General features: G+C 39.8%; 1 protein-coding gene across 1 annotated transcript in view; it reads left to right on the plus strand.

Moving 5' to 3' along the window:
* Positions 1–24,249, plus strand: part of SLC35F1 (solute carrier family 35 member F1) — a 371,121-nt gene that overhangs the window by 277,480 nt on the left and 69,392 nt on the right. Inside the window, exon 3 of the mRNA XM_044757468.2 lies at positions 14,343–14,470. Within this exon, the coding sequence (XP_044613403.2) occupies positions 14,343–14,470 (128 nt within the window). The remainder of the gene's footprint in view (positions 1–14,342; positions 14,471–24,249) is intronic.

Consider the following 24,249-nt stretch of genomic DNA (forward strand, 5'->3'; position numbering starts at 1 on the left):
TCTGTAAATGAAGCAACAAGGTCAGGGAAGATCTCAGCTATCAGCGCAAGGGCAAGACACCTCCACAAACACAGAACACAGAGAAATGAACAAGAGAGATTCTTAGCTCTTAAGAGCTTGTTAAAACCTCTGCTGGACGAGTTGCCAAGTATTCCTTCTGACCTCCAAGACTGAAATGAAGGCGGGGAAGTAATAGAATTCAAACTTTTGCGTTCTCTGGCTGCTAAAGAGAATAATACCACCTACAACTCAAGGACACTGTAAAGAAGAATGTGACTGCACCAGTAAAATGCTTCAAGAGGTCTACAGACACACAGACACTATTGATATTCATATGTTCCAGCCAATGCTACTGCATTAGCTAAACTCTCTTTTCTCCATGAAAGCTCTTCCTTTTGTAACTTTCTTATTATGAAAAACGTCAAGCCTATAGGAAAGTAGACAGAATAGTATAATGAACACTTTGTGCCAAATTTCAGCTGATGGTCAACCTTATTTTATCCTTACCTTCCCCCTTCCTGCATTATCTTAATCAAATCTCAGACATTGTATCAACCCATCTATAACTATTTCAGTATGTCTTTCTAAAACGTAGAAACTTAAAAATAACGTAACCATGATATCATGATCACACTTAAAATTAGCAGTAATTCCAAATATCTTGTCAGTGTTCAAATTTCCAATTCTCTCATATGTTTTTTTACAGTTTGTTTGAGTCAGGATGCAAATGAGGTATGAAAGTGGTAGAGATTTTTCTTAAGTTCTTTTAATCTATAGATTTCTCTTCCTTCTTTTATTTTTATTGCCGTTTATTTGTTGAGGAAACTGTCATGTGGCCTGTACGATCAATGCTTCTCAAACTGTAATGCATCCACATCTCCTGGGCATGTGATCAAATCCAGATTCTGAGTCAGTAGGTCTGGGTGGGTCTGAGAGTCTGCATTTCTGACAAACTCTCAGTTGCTGCTGTTGCTACCATTTGACAGACCAAACCGAGTGGTCAGACTATAGCATATCCCACAATCTGGATTTTGCTGATTGAATCTTTCTAGTGTATTTTAGCATGCTCCTCTGACCTCTGTGTTTCCTAAATTGATAGTTGAGTCCAGAGACTTGATCAGATTTTCTTTTCCGTTCTGTATAGATAGTGTTTTGTTTTTCCGTCAGGATGCACGTAAAACATAATATTTGATTGTCTCTTTTTTTTTTTTCACTTTGGTAGCTTGACCTTTGAGGTCTATATCCATTAATTCTTTAGGGGATACAAAATGATGATATTCTAATTCTCTCATTTCTTTTTCATTTATTAGCTGGAATATTACCATAAAGACAAATCTCTCCATATCTACTATTTAGTTACCTAGTTCATACAAGAATCTCAGGGAAAAAACTTGATTCTTTTCCTGTATTTACCAATTTTCAAAATAATGAATTGGTTTACTATCCTCCAATGGTGATCAGTTAGTTTTTTTTTATTTGTCTGGTGGTGATTGGTGCTGTTGCTATTGCCTTTAGATTCATTATGGACTCATGGATCTAAACATACCTGATGTATTTCACTTGTCTCCATTTCAGTTATCTTCATATGAAAGACTCTTCAAGTTGGCCTCTGAGTCCTTTTGACACATCCTAGTAGTTTTTGATTGCTTCCTTACTCTTTAATAGGACAAGATATTCCAGACTTAACTTGTATTACATTCCCTGACCCAGATCTGCAATCAACCATTTCTCCAAAGACCATTATTTCTTTTAGTGGAAAATGATATTTTAGGATAATAATCCAGGTGCTGTGGTGCTCATTGCCGCTAGGTTAGTATAGTGGAAACTTTTTAATCCCATAAATGTATTCTTCAGTATTTTCAAATAGATATAGATAGAATATATAGAGATAGCTATATATTTTAGAAATATGTCATACTATTACTGCATTACTCAGAAAATACTGCCATGTTTCTACTGAACTTAATTTCAGAAGCATCATATAAATAAAAATACTTCTGATTTGTTTTATTAAATGTACCGTGTAAATAAAAGCATCGTTCTCACAGTAGTGAATACTTTGTCATAAAAAGTCAGGACAGACCTTGGACAAATTACTTAACTTCTTCCAAATCCAGTTTCATGATCTGAAAAATACTTTCCTCATAGGGCTATTAGTAACAAAGCTATCATGTACTAGGTATTCACTAGAAACCAGACACTTTACATGCATTTTCTCATGTAATCTGTATAGCAACTCAAGTAAGTAGTGTTTGCCCCATTTTATAAATGAGTAAACTTTCTCAAGGTGACACAGCCGGTTAAGTGGCAGAGTCAGTATTTTAACACAAGTCTCTCTGGCTCCATGCTTTTAACCTGGAGTAGGGGGCGGCAGTTAAATGAGAGAATAAATATATGGTGCCTCTGGCTTAGTGCCTGACAAACAGTGTTCAGTGAAAAGTAAATGTCAGGTAACAGAGGTGGCCTTGGTGGATCTGTGCTTGGCATTTGGGATGGGAGATGGGAGGGCAGACAGGGGAGAAAAGGCTGAGCAGCTTTCTGCTTTACCAGGGCTTCTAGCCTGTTGACACTCCTCTTGCTAATTTCTCATGTTGGGTCTAACCTATGTGTCCACCATGACAGATGCTCTCATGTCAGAGCTCAAGGTCAGCCCTCAAGAGTTCAGGCTGGCACCTTCTGTCATGTTGTCTTTTGAATTTGCTCAGCAAGTGGCAGGAGTCCAGAGGCAAGCCTGTGCTGGCCACTTCCCCTTCTATCATGTGTCATTAGCTGCTGCACAGCTCTTTGTTCAAACCAAAATTCACAAAACTGACAGATTCATCTGCTAATGTCGGGAGGCATCAGAGCCAATTACAGGAAACCTCCAAAAGGCAAGTAGGGTCACTTTTCACAAAATGGAATGAAGAAAAGGAAAATAGTCTTGTCATTAAAAAGGACAAATACATTTTCCTCTCAGCAGGCTCACCTCAGGAAAATAGAGAGATTTATATTAGTACTTAGTTTCATTATGATTGCTTTGAATAATTTCAAATCAAAGCATTCGCCCCCACACACAGCCACCCTATCATTAACCATTTTGAGTTACAGAATAGTATTTCCCACTGTAAGTGATATCTTTATAATGACAGAAAATTTAGGTGTAAAGCACAAAGTTTTTTTTATGTTAACATGCACAAATTTTGTTTACCCGTAAGAAAGAAAAATAACTTCCAATTAAAATATTACAGAATGTTTCTTCATAGACAGAATTTTTAACTTTTTTTCAGTTATTTTATTGAGGTCAAAGTGGCTTATAACATTGCATAATTTCAGGTGTACATTATTATTTATCAGTTTCTGTATAGATTGCATCATGCTCACACCAATAGTCTAATTTTCATCCGTCACCTGTCATTGTACCCCTTTACCCCTTTTGCCCACTCACCAACCCCCTTCCCCTCTGGTAACCACTAATCTGTTCTCTTTATCTGTGTGTTTATTTACCTTCCACATATGAGTCAAATCATGTGGTATTTGTCTTTCTCTCTCTGGCTTATTTTGCTTAATATAATACCCTCATGGTTCATCTATGTTCTTGCAAATGGGACGATTTTATCTTTTTGTTATGGCTGAGTAGTATTCCATTGTGTATATATATAACACATCTTCTTTATCCATTCATCAGTTGATGGGCACTTGGGTTGCTTCCACGTCTTGGCTATTGTAAATAATGCTTCAATGAACATAGGGGAGATAAATCTCTTTGAATTGTTGACTTCAAGTTCTTTGGATAAATACCCAGTAGTGGGGTAGCTGGATAGTATGGTATTTCTATTTTTAGTTTTTTGAGAAATCTCCATACTATTTTCCATAGTGGCTACACCAGTTTGTATTCCCACTAGTAGTTTATGAGGGTTCCCTTTTCTCCACATCCTCTCCAAGACTTGTTATTTTTTATCTTGGTAATTATAGCCATTCTGACAGGTGCAAGGTGATATCTCATTGTAGTTTTGATTAAAGCACAAAGTTTTTACACTTTTTTAAGATAGGAAATAATCACATACATAGTTTAAAATCACCTGGAAAGGAGACTAGTTGTTTGGTTTAATTTGAATTCAGACCTAGAAGATTCTGAGGTCTGGTTCTGCCAAGATACACTTAATACGTATTCAAGTTCTTGAGCAAGAGAGGGACAAACTTAGTTGTGTTTGGGGAAAATCTACTGCAAAGAGTTAGGGGCATAGCCCCAACACTACCCTGACCTCACACCACTGTGAAAGTTTAGGCCACGCAAGAAAGTTTAGAGTTCACACAAGACCACCCACTCTCCTGACACCAATTGCAAGTTCAGAGGTGTAGGGAGAGCATTCCCCAAAACCACCCTCATGTTTAGCAGTTTGCTAGGACTCACAGAACTCCCTTAAAGCTATTATACTCATGGTTACAGTTACTACAGGGAAAGAATACAGATTAAAATCAACCAAGGGAAAAAGCACATAGGGCAGAGTCCAGAAGTACCAAGTCCAGAGCTTCTATTGTCCTTTCCCCATGGAGTCAAGATGTGTTACTTTCCCAGCACTGATGTGTGACAATATGGACAAAATAGTGCCAACCAGGGACACTTGTGAGAGCTTCTGTGTTCAGGGTTTTTATTGGGGCTCCATTACGTAGGCATGATTGATTGCCCACTTGGCTGATCTCAGTCTCCAATCTCTGGACATGCCCCGCAGTCTCCCAGTGTAAATTATTATTGGTCTTTCTAGCATGACGAGCCCCTACCCTAAATAATATTGGTAGCCTAGGACAAATCTCAGACCTCTTTTTGGGCAAGGTTAAAGTCTTTACTACACAGCTACATTATGTAGCAGATTTGGCATGAGGAAAGACCAGCTATGATAAAAATCAAGATAATAATAACAAGAGCTACGTGCCAGGCACCTTGTCTGGTGCATTCTACAAATATCTCATTTAATCCTGACAAACACTCAGGGAAGCAGTTTCACCTGGTAGATCAATATGTAGACGAAGACAGTTGAGGTCTAGAGAGGCTAAGTTGCACAACAACATCATACACCCAGTGCATAGAGGAGCCCAGAACTGAATGGCTCCAGTGCTGCCCTCCCATGTTGCCCTCCCAAAGGGAAGGTATGGCTGCCATATACAAGAATCCGCAGGGTACCATTCTTGCTGTCTTCTCTGAGAAGGCTGCCTCCTGGAGCTGGGCAACCCAGTAGCCCCAAAGGAAAGTCTCAGCCTGGCAGACTCACCACCTAAATCAAAAGGAAGGAACTCTTGATGTGACTTAGAGCAAGAACATGCACATATAGATAACTGCAAAAGATACAACAAAGTCGAATGGCGCCCCAAAAGGTGGTCGCTCAACAAAAGGCATAAACTGGACAGGAGTTTGGGAAGAAGATATACTCGATTTTAATGGGTTAAATTTTAGTTGTTAGATGACATATATGAAGAAATGTGCCTGTTACAACGAGAAGTACGGAACAGAAGTGTTGGTTTGTGTTTGATCATTTAACAACTTAACATGTTTAAGATTTTCAGATTCTCCTTTCAGTTTTTGATAGTGACAGTGTTTAGCCATTCAGGCAGGTTTATTCTTTTATAGTGTCCTTTCCAAGAATATAAAATGGATGCTTGGAACTGTATACTGAGTTTCAAAAGTCTGCGTGGGATTTGTTTAGGGGAATTGTTTAGATCTCATGCACTATTTTCATTAAGAGGTAGAGGAACCCATAACACATAGGTATTGGTCAACAGAGTTTAATAGTTGGTACGCAGGTTTCGTATATGGGCTTTTAGACATCCTGAAAGTTCCTTATTTGTTTATCTGCTTATTTGTTTTAACTGCCTATATGATAAAACTTGGGCAAACTTTCTATCAGTTTTTATATTAATATGAAGAAAATGTTAGCAATTGTGTTTTCTCTCATAAGACACATCAGGACCACAGGAAGTTTGGATATTTTGGAAAAGTGTACAGTATAAATGTTCCACATAAAACCATATATCTTAGCTTCAAAAGATGACAGCTTAAAAAAATCCAGAAAGAGGGGCTGGCGCCGCGGCCAAGTGGTTAAGTTCGTGCACTCTGCATTGGCGGCCCAGGGTTTTGCCGGTTTGGATCCTTGGCAGGGACCCAGCACCGCTTATCAGGCCATGCTGAGGCGGTGTCCCACATAGCACAACCAGAAAAGACCTACAACTAGAACTGGGCGTCTTTGGGGAGAAGAAGAAGAAGAAAAAAAAGAAGAAGATTGGCAACAGATGTTAGCTCGGGTACCAATCTTTAAAAAAAAAAAAAAATCCAGAAAGAAAAGGTTCCCAAGATTTGAGTGATTTGGTTCATGTTAAAAATGGTAACATACGCTGAAATATACATGTTGAAAAGTTGAGACTTTCATTTTCATATTACAATGCGTAAACGTTTTTTTCTCTCAGAAGAGGTTGTAGATTGAGTTCATAATTAGAGCTAGAATATTGTATTTTAATTATCAATGCCAAAAATGTAACTTTGAAAAAATAAAATAAATTTACTGTTTAGAAACCTATCCTGTATGCAACCATTTCTCCACATATATGGGGCATTTTTTCATATTCAGCTTAAAGTAACAGCTACCAGAACCTTATTTGATTATGATTCATTTTTATTTGCTTTTGGATATGTTTCCAAATTCTTACCAGGCATTTCTGAACAACAGCCAGATGATTGAGTAGATTTTAAAGGTGTTCCTCCTCTATCTTACCTTAATAACAAGATTTTACGTTAACTACTCTGTCTAAATCAGTATGCTAGGTATAGTTGAGGATATGTACAAAAGAGAAAAGTGTCGAAAGGGACTGGGAAGGGATGGCAGAGACTTTGGGAAGCCTTCATATGGGAGGTAACATTTAGATTGGGTCCGGAAGGATAAGTGGGAACTTGAACAAGTAGGGTATGAAGGGAACAAACTGGAAACTGAGGCAAAGTCTCTTCTCCTCTTAGCTTTCTTTGAGCCCTCCTGTGCAGTTTCCTCTTTGATGTCTTGCCCATCATGTGCAGCTTGAGTGGTAAGAGGGACCTTGCAAACACCTCCTCAGAAGCTCCCAGCCTGGAAAGACCTACTAGGAACAGAGTCTCAGGGAATAAAGCCAGTTCTAGTTTGGGCCTGAGGGAGAAGGTGGGTGTTCACAGGGTCTCCACTCACAGATCAAGTGATGAGATCTAGAGGACCAAGACAAGGGTGTGACCCAGGGGAGAGGCGTGAAGGACGAGGCCCTCAGCCTGCCTCTAGTCTAGCCGGCTGTTGTATGCTAGCTGCAGTGTGATCCAGTGTAACTCACCTGGGTAAGAGACAGAAAGGGATGTGTGGCCAAAGCCCTAATGAGTAATCAAGAGAGTTCACTTTCCCGGGCTTTCTCTCTGCAGAATCTATCATGCACAGTGAGTTAGCCTGTGGTGGGGGCTGGTCAAGGATTCAAGAATTTCAGGACCCCACCAATTGCTGTCATATCTAGTGCACATACCTTGCATTAGATATTAGCTTAAATGCATTACTCATGCTACCTTCAATCTGTGATGCCCTGTGAGATAGCCGTTATGATCTCTATTTTACAGTAGAAGGACTGAGGTTCAGAGCCATTGACCAAACTACTCACTACCACACAGCAGAGGGCAGTCTGTGGTCAAACCCAGGTTTGTTTGCAACCAAGCCAAAACATCAAAGGACTGCCTTTTGTGCTCTTCCTAATCTCACTGTCTGGCTCTAATAGTAAAAATGAATGAAAGAACACAAAGCAAAATTTAATCTTCATTATTTATCTTTTTCATATTTCATCCTCACACTCAGGTTCACATTGTGAAGTGCAAATGGTCACGATCCTTTTTGTGAACAATTCATTTTCATTTCCTTATTAATGCATTTATTTTGTTCACTTCTCTGACTAGAAAGAATTGTTTTGAACTCCACATTCCAATACTAAATTTCGGCTTTTAAAGGTGAGTAATTAAAACTTCCATCATCAGTCATTCTTTATTTCAGATTCACTGGTTAATCCTTAAACACCTCCCTTTGGAGTTCTGGTAAAGAAAAATGGCATTTTGGCTTCAAATTTAGAGCCAAGATGGGGTCCATTCAAGTGAGGTTCTCACCCCCCATGCAGGGGCATCGCTCTTGCTGTAGACTCTTTGTGCAATGTGTATTGTGTTCTGTTCTTACAGAAAAACACCATGAAAGATCACACCCATGAAAATGCGGTCCCGAGAATAACGCAGCTTCTTGTTCCCCAGCTGAATTCACCTCGGCTGCTGTCTTACAGTACTTTTATTCTCTGCTCAGACAACCGCTGGGGTGAATAAGAATATTACGCATCAAAGGTCTTCTGTTTTCCAGTCACTGCTATGAAAGTGGACCATGTTTCAGTCTCTGTACAAAAGTTTCCTCTTCCTTCATTTGACATTTATTAACCACTACCACCCTCGCCCCACCTGGTGTGTGACCACTGTATTATGCCTGAGGCTTCAGCAAGTAGTACAGCATGTAACAGTAAGTCTTATAATTAGACTTTCCTAAGCCATAAAATTGATTTAAAGCCTTATTTTACATTTCACAAGGGAAACACTGTCACAGACTTAAATCAGGCAGGGAGACATCAAATCCTTGATACTGAACTGATGGTGGTGGGACACATCCTCATCTGTAAGCTGATTCAGGGGTGGACACACAGCTGCACAACAGGCACTGTCAACTCCAGGGGGCGCCATGCACATCAGCTTCAGTGTGACAGGCACCCCCTGGAGTTGGCCATGGGGCACCCTGTAGATGAGTTTGGACAGGTCGGTCATGAAACATCCTTTAATGAGAAATGAGTGACTCCTTAGGACAATGCCACAATTAAAAATCAGCAAGGCAGGGGCCAGCCCGGTGGCTCAGTGGTTAAGTTCGCGTGCTCCGCTTCGGCGGCCCAGGGTTTCGCTGGTTCGGATCCTAGGCGCGCACGTGGCACCACTCATCAGGCCATGGTGAGGCAGCATCCCACATGCCACAACTGGAAGGACCCACAACTAAAATGTACAACTATGTACTGGGGGGACTTGGGGAGAAAAAGTAGAAAAAAAAAAGGAAGATTGGCAACATTTGTTAGCTCAGGGTGCAATTTTTAAAAAAAAAAAACAATCAGCAAGGCAAAATACTACAATATTAATAAGTATGAAACCTGATTGTCATAATTTCAAATCCTGGCCTATCTGTGTGATCTTTTGGGCAAGTTACTTAACTCCTCCAGGCCTCAATCTTGTCATTTGTAAATGGGTTAACAGCAATATCTACTATGTAGGGTTATTATGAGGATTAGGTAAGTTAATATTTGTAAAGCATGTAGACACTGCCTGATACATAGCAAGTATCATATAAGTTTTTTTGTTAGAAAAACTCAAAAAGACATTTGATTGATCATCCCTTTGGTGCTTAGTAAAATTAAATATAAATCACATACCAAGATTGTCGATAATTTCCCCCTCCATTCTCAATTATTGAAGTGGTTATTGTTACTGAATGCTGTCACTTCAGATTAGAATAACTTTCTTTAATTATGTTTTACACATCTGTGAATACTTTTCGCATGCTCCACAGTCCTTTAAAAACAGAATGAAAATGAAGTAAAATTTTATACCAATTATGGGGATACACATGTGCAATGATGTTCTTTGCTGCACTGTTCCTAATAGAGAAAAATCAGAAACAACTTAGATGCCTATCAATGGAAGACTGGATAAATTGTGGCATATTCATAAAGCATGATAATCTTTGTTCAAAATAAATGAATTAGCTCTGCGTGAAACAATAGGGATACATTTCTAAAACAGTATTAAGCATAAAGAACCCTAGAAGAATGACATGTACAGTATATGCAATAAACTTTCATTTAAAGTCTAAAAACGTGCCGAAGAAACTTATATACTATTTTGGATACATTCATATGTAGAAAATGTGTAACAAACATGAGCATGGAGGATACACAACAATATCAGGATCATGATTTGAGGAAGGAGGGAAAGGAATGGAATCTGGCAAGAGCAGAAAGGGGGCTTCAATCTCATCTGTAACATTTTGTTTCTCAAAAGAAAATCTGAAGCAACATGGCAAAATATTAACGTGTATTAAATGAGATTGGAGGTTACCTCATTACATTTTTCTCTAATCTTTTTATTTATATTTGAACATATTGATAATAAAAATAATAATTAACAGAATGCAGTTAAATGGCAAACAGTAATTTTAAAGTTTCCACCCATGGATTTTACTGCTTCTTCTAGTTAATTAAAAAAAAAAAAAGAATTTCAAACATTAACATACCAACAGTTGTGCTGGTGTTTCTTATGAATGGCCCTATTTCATGAGGTTTAGGAGTGCTTTGGCACAAGGGCTCTAAAGAATGTATTTTCATTATTCTAGAAAGAATTTTAATGGCCTGTTGTACATGAGTGTCAATGAGAGTCATGTAGACAAATCCCTAAGCAGTTGTTTTAAGAGCATTTTTTGCTCAGCCAAAAAAAAACCTGCTCTTGGGGCTGGCCTGGTGGCGTAGTGGTTAGGTTTCTGCACCCTACTTCAGCCGCCTGGAGTTTGTGGGTTGGGATCCCGGGTGTAGACCTACACATGGCTCCTCAGGCCATGCTGAGGTGGCGATCCACATGCCAAATAGAGGAAGATTGGCACGGATGTTAGCTCAGGACAATCTTCCTCAAGCAAAAAGAGAAGGATTGACAACAGGTGTTAGCTCAGGGCCAATCTTCCTCACCAAAAAAAAGCACTCTCTTGCCTTCCTGGATAATTCTGCTAAGCAAGCATATTGTATGTTTTCATGTGTTTCAAATGAAACAATGTGGAAGCATTTATTTTGGGTGTTTTGCTTTGCAAACCTTTTCAGCAGAAGAGCAAGGAAACTAATCATTCCTTTGAATCTATGTAATGAATTACATTTTGAATATGTTATTGATTGGTGCACCACGACCCAGATTTTCAGTGTGACAGATTAAGATGCTGCTGGTGTGTTCTGAGTTTGGTAATTCTCTGTTCATTGTGTAAATTAACTGGGACAATGACCTGTGACTATAAAATTGCAGCTTTGCGGTTAAATATGCCATCGACCTTTTCATGTCCTGTGCATAGTGTATTAAGTCTAAAATGGTCACCAAATTAATTTTGTCAGATGTTGTCTACATTCTAACTAGAAAACAATTTTTGTTGTCTGGAACATGAATGTTTACAGTAGATATATTTTAAGTACCTCAATTTCAATGCTATTTAGCATTGCTGAGATTATTAAACATGAAATTTATTCATATATTCTGTATTATTTATTGACTGCTCACCACGTCCTGTTGCATCCTAGAGATAAAGTGATGACCAAGACAATGCCACTCTCTTCAAATTGTTAATAATCTAATGAGTAATAGAGTCAAGAAAACAGATCATTATAATACAATGGGATAAGTCCTGTATGTGGGATAAGCAAAGGGTGCTAAAGGAATACCTTACAGGGAAACCCAACCCAGTCTAGGAAGATCAAGGTGAGAGATCAAGGAAGGCTTCCTGTCCTTAGTGTCTATACTGATTCTTCATGTGGAGACTGGAGGAAGAATAGTCCCAGCAGGGGAATCAACACATGGAAAAGCCCAGAGACGAGAGAAGAGAAAGCATACTTTGGAACAAACGTTTGGGTTGTTTCTTTGGTATGAAGAGTCATCACTGCTCTGTGGTTATCTGTCTCTGGAATTCCTAGCCCAAGTCATCCTGAGGATGGCCATTGGACATCAACTATCTGAAAGTCCTAGATTTGATCCTCAACCTAGGATCAACCTTTGATGCCCAGGCCCCACCCAAAACTAATTAAATCAGAATTTCTAGGGGCTGGTCCCAGACATTGGGATTTTAAAAAATCTCCAGAAGATGTGAATATTCAGTCAGGTTGAGAATCACTAATTTACGAGATAAATCCTGAGAGGTGTGTTGATTTATCAAATATGCAGGCAAGTAAAAAAGGCAGAAATGCTGGGCAAGGACATTGCAAAAATGAGCTGGCTGTGAAGAAATGACCTTGGGGATCATATCCACCAGCTATGAATCTAAGTGCCAAACAATAAGTGTGACTCATGTTCTAGAATTGGCTCGTGACATACTCAGATAGATAGCACTTCACAGGTTTTTCAGTTCAATTATTTGTTTATTCCCAAACTAGCTAACTCTTACCCTATGTCGGTACGCTAGGTGCTGTGGGCACATGTATGAGTAAGACATTTGATGTCTTACACCCAGGAATTCCCTGTCTAGTGAAGAGACAATTTCTGAGTAATCACAATCATGTGAAAGGACTATACAGAGCTGGGTACACATTGCCTTGTTGAGGCATGGTGTCAGACAAAACAGCAGAGAATAGCTCAATTTTGAAGAAGGAACAGGAGTTAGCAATTCACTGAGACAGAAAGTTTTAGTGTGCTTAGAGCAAAGGATGTGAGAAGCGTGGCATCAAAAGTGAGGCTAGAAAATGGGGTTAGCTACTGGAAGTCAAGAGACCTCTCCCTCCTTGTACTAACAAGCCACAGCCCACACTCTGCCATTCTCTATGTAGCTGGAAAACTTTGTTTTCACAAGTCTCCAAAGGTTGAAAAGATCACCTTATGTGATAGTCATTGGAATAAGACAAAAGGTATAAATCAGGAATTCAAAGTTCTGCGAGTGGCCCAGAGACAGGTGAGGATGTAGTCTGTTATGGTTTTGAGGAGCAGCCAAAGCACAGCTGTAGTATTGGATATGCATCACTTGGGTAGCCAGCCTCTAAGATGGTCTCCAATGATCCCTGTCTCCTACTATTCACATTCTTATGAAATCCTCTCCCTTGAGAGTGTGGGCTGGACTGACTTACTCTCTCCTAAAGAATAGAATAAGATAGAAGTGTCATTTCTGGTATTAGGTTATTAAGAGAGACTGTGGCTTCCATATTAAGTTTTCCCTCTCTCTTTCTCTCTCTCTCTTTTTTTCTCCCTCCGCCTTTCTCTCTTTCTATCTTGAATTTCTCATCCTCGGAGGAAACTAACTGCCATGTTTTCAGGCAGCCCTGGGGAGGGGCCCTTGTTGTGAGGGATCAAAGTCTGCCAACAACCATGTGAGTGAGCTTGGAAGCAGATTCCCAGTCAATCTTTCAGATGAGACTGCACCCGTGGCTGACACTTGGCTACAACTTAGTGAGAGACCTTGAACCAGAGGCATTCAATTAAGCTGTGTCCGAATTCTTGACCCACAAAAACTATGAGATAATAAATATTTTTTGTTTTAAGCAGCTGTATTTTGGGATAATTTGTTATGCAGCAATAGATAATGAATACAGTCACCATTCACCCAGGATTTCTGCATATTCCACATCCTCTATGAGGACCTCACAGGTTGGCTACAGAGAGCTATTATTATTAATAATGATGCTTCCCCCTTGAGAAATAAGGTTTATTTCATGCTTGAAAGATGTAAAAATAAAGATGAAGAACTAAGGGATTTAAAGTCTATTCTGATGCTATCAGCTTAAGAGGCAAAATGGTGGAGATTACAGTTGTAGGCAGTATTAAGACCATAGTCCTATGGCACTCCTTTCCATCTGAGGGTGATCCCCATCTTCCTCTCTCTTCCCATCACCCACACACCACCAGAGTGTAATGTTCAAAGCATTTAATGTCCAGCACTCAGAATGGCATCTTGGAGCCTTACTACAGATCTGCTGCCAAGCATAGACTTTGTCCATTTGGCTACCCTCTTTCATTACTATCTTACCACAATAGAAACTTAAGAAGATTTGGACTTTTATGTTTACGCAGGCTTTCTAGCACACCTTTCCTTTCATTTTTACATTATGTAACTTTTTTCTTCAAATGTTCATGAGAAAATGTTTCGCATAGTGAACCAAAAACCTGCCCAGTCTTTGTTTGGCATAGAAACCAATCTGAAGGACTGAAACCTACAACGAAGACTATTAGCTAAGTAAAAACATGTCAGTCCTTGGGGCTGGCCCCGTGGCCAAGTGGTTAAGTTTGCGCGCTCTGCTGCAGGCCGCCCAGTGTTTCATTGCTTCGAGTCCTGGGCGTGGACATGGCACTGCTCATCAAGCCAACTATGTACCAGGGGGCTTTGGGGAGAAAAAGGAAAAAAAAAAATCTTTAAAAAAAAATTGTCAGTCTTTGACACATTGATTCATTTCTTTAATTAAACATTTAATAAGATATGGTAAAGAATATAATACTATAATATTTTAGAATCCTTTTAAATATACAGTTTATTACGTGTTCAGAACCTAACCCATTTCTTCCTAACTTTGTAACACAGGAGAAGAAAACCTCCTGGCAATTTTACGACGAAGATGGTGGAAGTATATGATCCTGGGACTCATAGACCTGGAAGCAAATTACCTGGTGGTCAAGGCCTACCAGTACACGACTCTGACCAGTATCCAGGTACTGACGACTCTTCTTCCCTTCTCAACTGCCTTAGTTTCCAGATGTAGTTTACTTAAAGTTTAGTCACTTGGGAATCTGAATATTACTCTATAAGTTTTGCACCAAGAAGGAAATTGGCAGTATAAAAATTAACTTGAACTTTATTTCTATGTTTTATTAATTTTTCTTAATTTGTGTAATTGGACATCTGTTTCCTCTTTGTTCTTAATACACCACAATAACCATTGACAACATAGGAAAATAATTTGTAGCTATGAATACTGGTAACTAATCTTATGTCAGTAGAAGAATTATTAAAAAACATAAAAATAAGTCTATTTTAGTCACAACTTATAACATTTTAGAATATGTTAATGGACTTTGATTAAGTAATCAAAGTGCTTAATAATCTTTTAGCTTCATTTAATGTGGAGATTTAGCAAACTGAAGGGATAGAATTTTTCCTAAAGGGAAAAGATTTAAATTCCTGAAACATGTTATGCATGAAGATAGCCACTGTGTCCTGCCTCCCTCTCTTTTTCTTTCCTGCACATGCATACACACACACACACACACACACACACACACACACACACGTGCATATAATTGAAAGCTTAACTTAGGTTTTCACAATTTTCACCAGCTACCACTTGTATTTCTCATTGCACATAAATAATAAGTTTGACTTTTTTGTTTTGTCCTATTTCTCTTTTTATGGCAATATTATGAATTATAATCATTCCAAAGCTCCAGGATGAAAACAAAACATTGTTCACATATTAGACTTTACTTAGACTTGATACTTAACAACATTCCTGTCACCCTAATAATTCGCTTAGAAACAACAATAACAAATATGGAGAAGCAAACAGGCAAGCACAGCACGTGAATAAATTTGTATCTAGATTGAATGGAAAGCTGTCTAAACCAGATTTGGATGGGGCTCCATGCTTCTTCCTGCAAGCCCAGTGAGAGACAGAAAGGATGCCTGCCCACAACCAGTGAAGAGAAGTCCAGAGCTCTATTCCGATTGGACCACACTGATGGCAGGGGAATGCTGTGTGCTAATTGGCTTAGACCTGGACTCCCTGAACCAATACGGAAAGAGATTTCTCTGATTGGTTTAGACAAATGTTTCTCAATGGGAGTACTACCGGCATTTTGGGTGGGGCAATTTTTCAGGATGTGGGTTCCTTTCCTACTTTCTCCATCATTTAGCACTTCTAGGCCCTGCCCACTAAACGCCAATAATATCATTTTCAGCCTTCATAACAACCATAAGTGTCCCCATGGATTTCCAAATGCCCTCTAGCAGAGAAGAACCATCTCTGGTTGAGATCTCTGGCTCACCAATCAGCACACGCTCCTGGAGTCAGGGTGGGATCAATCCCACGCAATCACATATCTGTCACTCACTGAGGGCAAGGTGAGGTGGATGGATGCTGGGAGGACAACTTCAATGCCTCTACACGCAGCATAACTCCCCCCTTGCTTCAACCAGCCCCACAATGACAACAGATATCTCTCTGTCTCCTGGACTCCCATGACACTTGTTTTTAGCTCTGTCTCTATAATCCATCTTACCTAAGAATGAGGTTTGAATCTTCCCATCTATTCCAGCAAGCTGTGAGCTCTTTCACAGCAGGGCTGATTTCTTGTTCACGTTTGAACCTCTAGTACCTTGTAGAAAACCCAGTACATGCTAGGCACTCGATCAATGTTTAAAGAAGTTAATTAAATTGCATTGATTTCCAGTATTTTAGGGCACAGAAATTCCCAGCAGTTCTATACCTAAATGTAGAGGCCTCTGGAATGTCTATACAGATTTGGTGGGAGAAGGAAGAGAGGAATGTGAGCTTCATGGCAGAACTGGGCCCAGTAGCCTGGAGTCAAAAATTATACATAGGTCCAAGGGAGAACGAGGAGGAGACTTCCCCCTTTGGAACAGAGTTGACTTTGGTTTTTTATGCTAAGCATTGAAAAGTCACAACCAATTGCTGGTTTCTTACTCTATGGGGTATTTTTAAATTTTTTTTTAATTTTGAATTTTTTTTTCTGAACAGGGACAATTTATTCTTAACAACTGGTCACCTTATCCTCAGGTGTTTAATTCAACCCATGTTATATACCACTGTCCAAATCCATCCTTCCTCTCTCAAATTAGCTGCTTGACACAGTGTGTAGCATTGCATTCTATGAAAAATTTTAATTCTATAGTAAGACAGAAAAATGATAATTCCGCTGAAGTATCACTTGGTCCTCGTTGTTATTTACTGAGCAAGGGAGAGGAGGAAGTGAAAAAGTAAGTTGGATCTAACAGTTCTAGAACCATTTTGCCACCTTCAACAACTAAACCTGTTAAATAATAATAAATGGTCAGAACAGAAGGCATTTGCTCTGGGGACCATGTCTGTACTGCTGTTTAGTAATTTAATTCTGTTTACTCATTGCAAATCGGTGGAATTAACAAGGACCAATGATGACTTTCCCTTGTTTCTATAAATATTAACTGAGCACATAATATGTGCTCAGCCTTGAGCTTTTACTCATATTAATCATTAAGGAAAACACCTTAATTAAGCATCTGAGAAATGCACTAGTTACTGAAGGTGATGTAAAGAGAGATGAATGAGCCTTGCCCTCCGGGAGCTCATGAACTAAGGGGATAAGAGGCACAGTCTATTGATTGCAGCACCAAGTACAGGAAGAGAGCAGATACCCAGGTGCTACAGTTTTCAAAAAAGACAGAAATGATGTTTATTTCCAAAGGCAAAAATGTATCCATTCAGATGAGTTTGTAAGGTTGGGTAAAATGTGGAGAGGATAAAATGTGGGTATGGCTTTACACATGGAATGAAGTGCATGACTGGAGCATGGAGGCAGCAGATGCAAGGAATATGATTGGAGAATAAATTTTCCAGTTTGATTCATCCAGTCACTTAAAAATTAACTACTGAATACTTCTGTCTTCAAGACAGTGTATTGGGTGGTAAACATACTTGTGAGCAAAAATAAATACTGTCTGTATTTTCATGGAGCTTCCAGTCAAATGGAGAAGGCAGCCTTTGATCAATTCACCAAACAAATGGATGTATAATTATAAGCAAGGAGAAATGTTCCAAAGGAAAGCAACACAGTTCTATGAGAACATTTGTCAAAACTACCTGACCTAAACTGGAGGAGGTTGGGGAAGATTTTCCTAAAAACCTGATGGTGGAACTGAGATCTAAAAGAGGAGTGGAAGATCGGTTGAGAGGGAAAGAAGTCCAAGCGAAGAAGACAACATGCTCAAGGCCCTGTGGTAGGAAGAACCACGGCAAAGATGAGGTTGTGGACAATGTCATGTGGCTGGGCACGGAGAGTGAAGAGAAGAGTGGTACCAGATGGCCTGGGGATGGAGGCAGGGGCCAGACTGCAGGCGTCTTGACGGCCAGGTCAAGGGTTTGAGTCTTTAGGCTAAGTGCCATAGGGAGCTAAATTTGAGTTTTAAAGGCAACTCAGGGTCTGGTGTAGAGAACAGATTGAAGCAATAAGTGCTCATAAAGGAATAGAGGACGACAGAGCTGAAAAGTTAAGTTGGGGCCATATTGTAGGTGGCCTTCAATGCCGGGATGAAGAGCATGACTTAATTTTGTCAGTAAAAGAGAGCTGTGAAGGTTTCCAAGGGAAGATATGATAGGATGAGACTCAATAGCCCCTTTTCAAAGCATTTTTGTTTTAACAAGACAGTCTTCATTAAGAGTTGGCGGAGCACCAAATACTGTTGTTTTCTGATTCTCTTAAAAACGGAGATGGTAAAGCAAAAAGACGTGAAGAGCCCCTCCTTGCTTTATCTTCTTGTCCTTTCAATTCATTCATCAAACTTATGGTTAACTGTCACAAACAATTGATACATGAATCTTGAGAGGAAAACTATCTTTTTGAAATGATTATAGACTCAGGGAATTTCAAAAATATATAGCATTCTTTGGACTGTTCACACAGCTTTCCCCAAGGGTGACATTTTATATGACTTTAGTATAATGTCAAAACCAGATATTGACACTGGTACAATACTGCTAACTAGACTCCAGTCATCCCCCCTTATCCGTGGGAGATGCATTCCAAGACCCCCAGTGGATGCCTGAAACTACGAATAGTACCAAATCCTATATGTACTACGTTTTTTCTTTTACATACATACCTATGATAAAATTTAATTTATAAATTAGGCACAGTAAGAGATTAACAACAACTAATAATAATAAAATAGAACAATTATAACAATATACTGTAATAAAAGTTACCATAGATCTTAGCAACTTCAGCATGCAATTTTTTTTCTTTCCTTATTAATTCAAGAACTTCCACCTTTCCACTTAAAGGATGCACTTTACAGCTTCTCTTTGGCATATCCAAATTCCCAGCATCACTAGTCTTGCACTTTGGGGCCATTATTAGGTAAAATAAGGGTTACCTGAACACAAGCACTGAGATACCGTGACAGTCTGTCTGATAACCGAGATGGCTACTAAGTGACTGAGGGACAGGTAGTGTATACAGCATGGATGTGCTGGACAAAGGATGATTCGTGTCCCAGGCAGGATGGAGCAGGATGGCACAAGATTGCATCACACTACTCAGAATGGCACACAATTTGAAACTTATGATTTGTTTGTTTCTGGGATCTTCCATTTAATATTTTCAGACCATGGTTGACCGTGGGTAACTGATACCATGGAAAGAGAAATTGCAGATAAGAGGCACTACTGTACAGACTTTATTCAGTTTTCATACCTTTTTCCTTCACTCGTGTGTGTGTGTGTGTGTGTAGTTCAGTGCAATTTGACCCTATGTATACGTTTGTGTAACCATTATCACAATCAGAATAAAGAACTGTTCCATCATCACAAAGGAACTTCCTCGTGCTAGCCCTATAAAGTCATATCCATTCCACCATCCCCATCCCTGGCAACCACTCATCTGTTCTCCTATATAATTTTGTCAGCTGCAGAATTCTATATAAAATGGAATCGTACAATATTCAATCTTTTGAGACGGGCTTTTTTTCACTAAGCATAATATCCTTAAGTCTGTTCAAATCGTTGCGTATATCAATAGTTTGTACCTTTTTATTGCTGAGTAGTATTCCATGGTATAGATATCCCAGAGTGTGTTTAACCATCCACCTGTTGAAGGACACTTGGGTGTTTCCAGCTTTGGGCTTTTACAAATAAAGCTGCTATGAACATTCATGTGCAGGTTTTTGTGTTAACATAAGATTTCATTTCTCAGAGATAAATGCTCAAAAGTACAATTGCTGGATCATATGGAAAGTGCCTGGTTTTAGAACCTGTCAAACAACTTTTCAGAGTGTCTATACCATTTTACATTCCCACCAGCAAAGTATTAGAGATCCAGTTGCTCCCCATCCTCACCAGCATTTTGTGTTATTGCTTTTTTATTTAGTGATTCTAAAAGGTGCATAGTGATTGCTTCATTGTAGTTTTAATTTGCAATTCCCAGGTGGCTAATAATGTTGAACATCTTTTGGAAAAAACATTTTTTAATTTTGTCTTTATAGTCAGAAGCTAAAGAAAATTAACAATGGCAAAGGAGATAACATTTATTAAGGAAAAAGATGATGAAAGAGAAACAGGGAAGTGAAGAAACCCAGCCGTTTCCTTTATTAGAAAGTAAAAGGAGATTTATAAGGATTTATAAGGATTGTATTCTAAAGACACATTTGTGAGTTTGTATCTCTTGACTTGTAGAGAATGAATAGATTGTGCCTATGACTTTGAGACAGATTAGCGATGACATTTGGATAAATTCTAAAAGCCATGCTATTTTTATAACTGTGCTATATGAACCGTTTCAGTAGAAATATCAGCTTTACGACTTCTCGCCTAAAGATTATTCATCTTTCTTCAGCCATGTGGTACTAAAATGCAAACAGATGAAACTAGTGTTTCTGTGAAATAGGAAGAAAGCAGGTCTCTTCAAATATGATATTTGGTAATTAAAATTAATTCACATTGGAAACAATTTCCAGGACTCTTGCTGACAACCGTGCTGAGGGGTCTGCACCTCTAACACGTCCACTCCTGCACACAGTGCACATTTCAGAGTTCTTCCCATTCTTCAGGCAGTTTCCATCAGGAGCAAAGAACAGGAAAGAAATCCCTCCAGCCCTGATTATTTTATTTCTGCCCCACTCCTCTGGCTTGGACATGTTAGCAGAGGTTAATACAGAATGAAAGCCAGCCTCCCTGATGTGCAGTGTGATATTAAGCCCAAGACTAATTCTCCAAGGCATTCACATGCAACATATATGTGTAACACACACAACATGCTACAGCATACACATGCAACAGTTTGTCTCATTGCTTTACATAACTCTCCAGCCTTTCTGGGTCCACTCTTTCTGAATTTTTGGTAGGCTATGAATTAAGTTGTATCAGTACAGAGAAACGTTGGGTAGTTTGTGCCTTGTTGTGCTTCTCTGGAGTCTAAAGGTTAATCCATGTGAATAGATTAATAAATCTATACACTTGCCTTTATTGCTTAAAAAATGCCAATGCTGGGCCTGGCCCCCTTACCTGAGTGGTTAAAGTGCTGTGCACTCCACTTCAGTGGCCTGGGTTCGTGGGTTTGGATCCCGGGAACAGACCTACTCTACTCACCAGCCATGCTGTGGCAGTGTCCCACATACAAAAAATCAGAGGAGGATTGACACAGAGCTTAGCTCAGAGCTAATCTTCCTCAGGTGAAAAAAGAAGAGGATTGACAATGGATGTTAGTGCAGGGAGAATCTTCCTCAGGAAAAAAAAAAAAGAATGCCAGCGCTATGGCTGGATGCTGGGGACACAACAGCTGATCAGACCTGAGCCCTGCTGTGGGCAATAAACAGCTACATTAACAATTAGAATACAGTATAGTAGCATGATGAAAAAAGTATGCATTCAGTTTATTGGAGACCCAGGAGAGAGGTACTTCTTACCCTCAGGATTCATGAAACTGTGGTCTCATAGTCAAGAAGTTATGACACACAAGAGAAAGTCACTAAACAGACTTTTTATTTGTAGCCAACCTGAATTTCCACCTCCGTGGATGAGCCCAGAGAGAAAGCTCGCCTATGCACATTAGAAGCCGGTCCCATGGGCTTGAGTTTACGATTATGAGCTCAGCTTTTAAAGCTGTCTTTCCTTCTTTATCCTTGCTGTTTTTACCTGTCCCTGGTGCAGGACTGTGCAGTTTAACGACTATTGAAGAGATATTTTAAAGTACATTTAAAGGCAAAGGCTTTTAAAAGCAGACAAAGTTCTTATCGCTAAAGGGAACATGATATTCTGAATCTCTTTCAGATTTCTTAGATCTGAACTTCCTATTCTCATGATTGTGAAAATAACTTAAATATGTAGCAGTTCAATCTGAATATTTGATTGGGTGCTGCCTGGTTTTCTGTCAGGCGTTTGTCCAGATATGGGGTATAGACTTTGCCCATGATTGGAGGAATACACTAAAACTATCTTCAGTCTCTCTTTAGTTCCATTACTATGCCCATCGTGAAGCCTATCTTTAAAAGTGTTCTGTAGAATTCCCTTCTACAGAAGGGCACTTTCATATTCTACCTCCATTGACTCTGTTCTCCCAGATGCCATCAGGCAAAGCCACTGGAAAACAAGAAAGTGTCTCTCTCCCTTTTCTTCCACTGCATTCTGTGACAGCCATGCTTGCAAGACAGAAAAAAATGCATTAGGTCCTGTCTTTATTTCTTCATCTTCACTTTCCTGATGTTAACAGTCACTTTCTACTATATATGATAGTTCTTTGTTTACATATTTCCTCTCTCATTCAAGTCTATAAGGTCCTTGAAGGGGGGGACCTGTGTACCTGTTACACATGAAGCGCTGAATAAATTCCTGATACTTGAGTAAATGCAGAAACAATTCGTCTTTGTTTCCATCACAACATCATATACATATAGATGCCAAAAATGTATGAAATACTTGAATAAATAAGTTAATGAATGAAAGGATGAATTTCTGAAGGCTGGTTACTGGGCAAGTCAACACGAGACCTTTAGTAGTTTTATCATCAGTAAGTGCGTTTATTCATACGGGACCCAGTATGGAATTCTAAACACCTTTTAAGTGTTCTGCTGTACTCTGGGGATGTGAAGATGATGGAAAACGTCCCCGTTCTCAAGAAGCTCAAGTGTTGTAGGCATAGCCTAAATGCAGATTTGTTCACATTTAAAGCAACAATACCTCTTTTATATCCCATAATTGATCTAATCTTTACAGTGAAGCTTCCCAAACACCCTGAAGCTGGCTAAGGAGCAGCAGGTGGAGGGAAGAAGCTGATTAAATGTAAAGTTTGCCAATTTCTTCCAGTTTAAAAATTTTCCTTGGATAGTTCATTTGCTTTTGAACAAATGCTCAGCCTCTCAGAATTCCTTTCTTCCACACTCATTTCTGAGATGACATGTGGGGCTCTTGTGTGACCTTCAGCCTCATGTTGGTCCTTTGGCTGCTGTCCACCATAGGGCACTGGGCCAGTTGTTGAGTATGCACTTGCTGGATTGGATATGAAGCTGCTGTTCGGTTCTGTGCCTGGCATCCTGTGGGCCTCTACTCTCTCAGTCCCAGCAATCTTCTCTCTGTCCTTGCTGACATCCCCCTTGATTCTCCTTGATGCTGTGGGCCTCCAGGTATCTGGCTGTGAATGCATTTGGTCCCCAGCCTTGGCAGTTCCTGCCATGTGGAACGCCCCCCCCCCCCCACTGCATCCCACCCCAGGTAAGCCAGCCTGAACCTCTTTGCAGAGCACTTGGATTTCTGGCAGAACAGAAGCTGAGGAGGATTCTGGGGAGTCAGGGGGTTCTGCTAATGACACTTTACCTCTGGTTGTCCTCTAATGTGCCCTCTTCAGGTTGGTGTGGTGCTGCCCCAAAAGGAAACCAATGGTTTGCTTTCGGTTTCCTCTCAAACTACCTAGCATTCTTTCTTCCCCTGGGACTTCAATACCAAGAGGGCACCTCTGGGCACATATGACTCAACACTCATTTCTCCTATGTCAGTTTCCTTTCTTCTTCCCACCGCCCACAGGTGGGAGGGACAAGCCCCTCTTTCCTCCTTCCTCTCTAGTATGGACTTCTTTGTCTCACATCCTCCTTCCAGGACACCAGGCCTCCTGGCTCAGCCCTAAGAGGGCAACCCTCCCCATTCTGGTAGGAACTCTGATACAGTTCGCAATATCAATTCTTGATGTGTTGGAGAGAGAATTATAGAATTTAGAATCCCTTCTCTCCCCACGAACCTGACTCTCCAGACCTTTCCTTGCTAAAGAAGTCAGGAAAGTCAGCTTTGTGGTTGAAAGCTGATCAATGACCTCTCTGTTCTATAAAGGACCTGCTCTCTTTTTCCCCATGTCTTAGTTTGACAGTTAGAAGGCTGTATCGGGCACGATGTAAGGGGAAATTTAATATTTCCAAAAAATTTTATCCTGTTTTTCTGGAAGACCGACCTGTAATCAAACTACAGTGCAGCATGAAAAGTAGAAAAAGGGAGCTATACACAAAATGCTAGAGGATTACAGAGGAGGAGTGACTGAATCCACCAGTGACAGGAAGGCCTCTCAAGGAGGCATTTCAGTGGGGTCTATAAACCTAGGTTTTACTGAAAACATGAATCTGACAGTAAAACAGGGCCACTTGGTTCTCTGGTGATTGTCAGCTCCAGTGGCTCACGTGGACAGGTTATAATTAAATGAGATGCCCTAAATATGTTTTTCTCTCCCTCTGAGCATCCGTT

Source organism: Equus asinus, chromosome 24 (assembly GCF_041296235.1).
Source record: "Equus asinus isolate D_3611 breed Donkey chromosome 24, EquAss-T2T_v2, whole genome shotgun sequence".
NCBI lineage: Eukaryota > Metazoa > Chordata > Mammalia > Perissodactyla > Equidae > Equus > Equus asinus.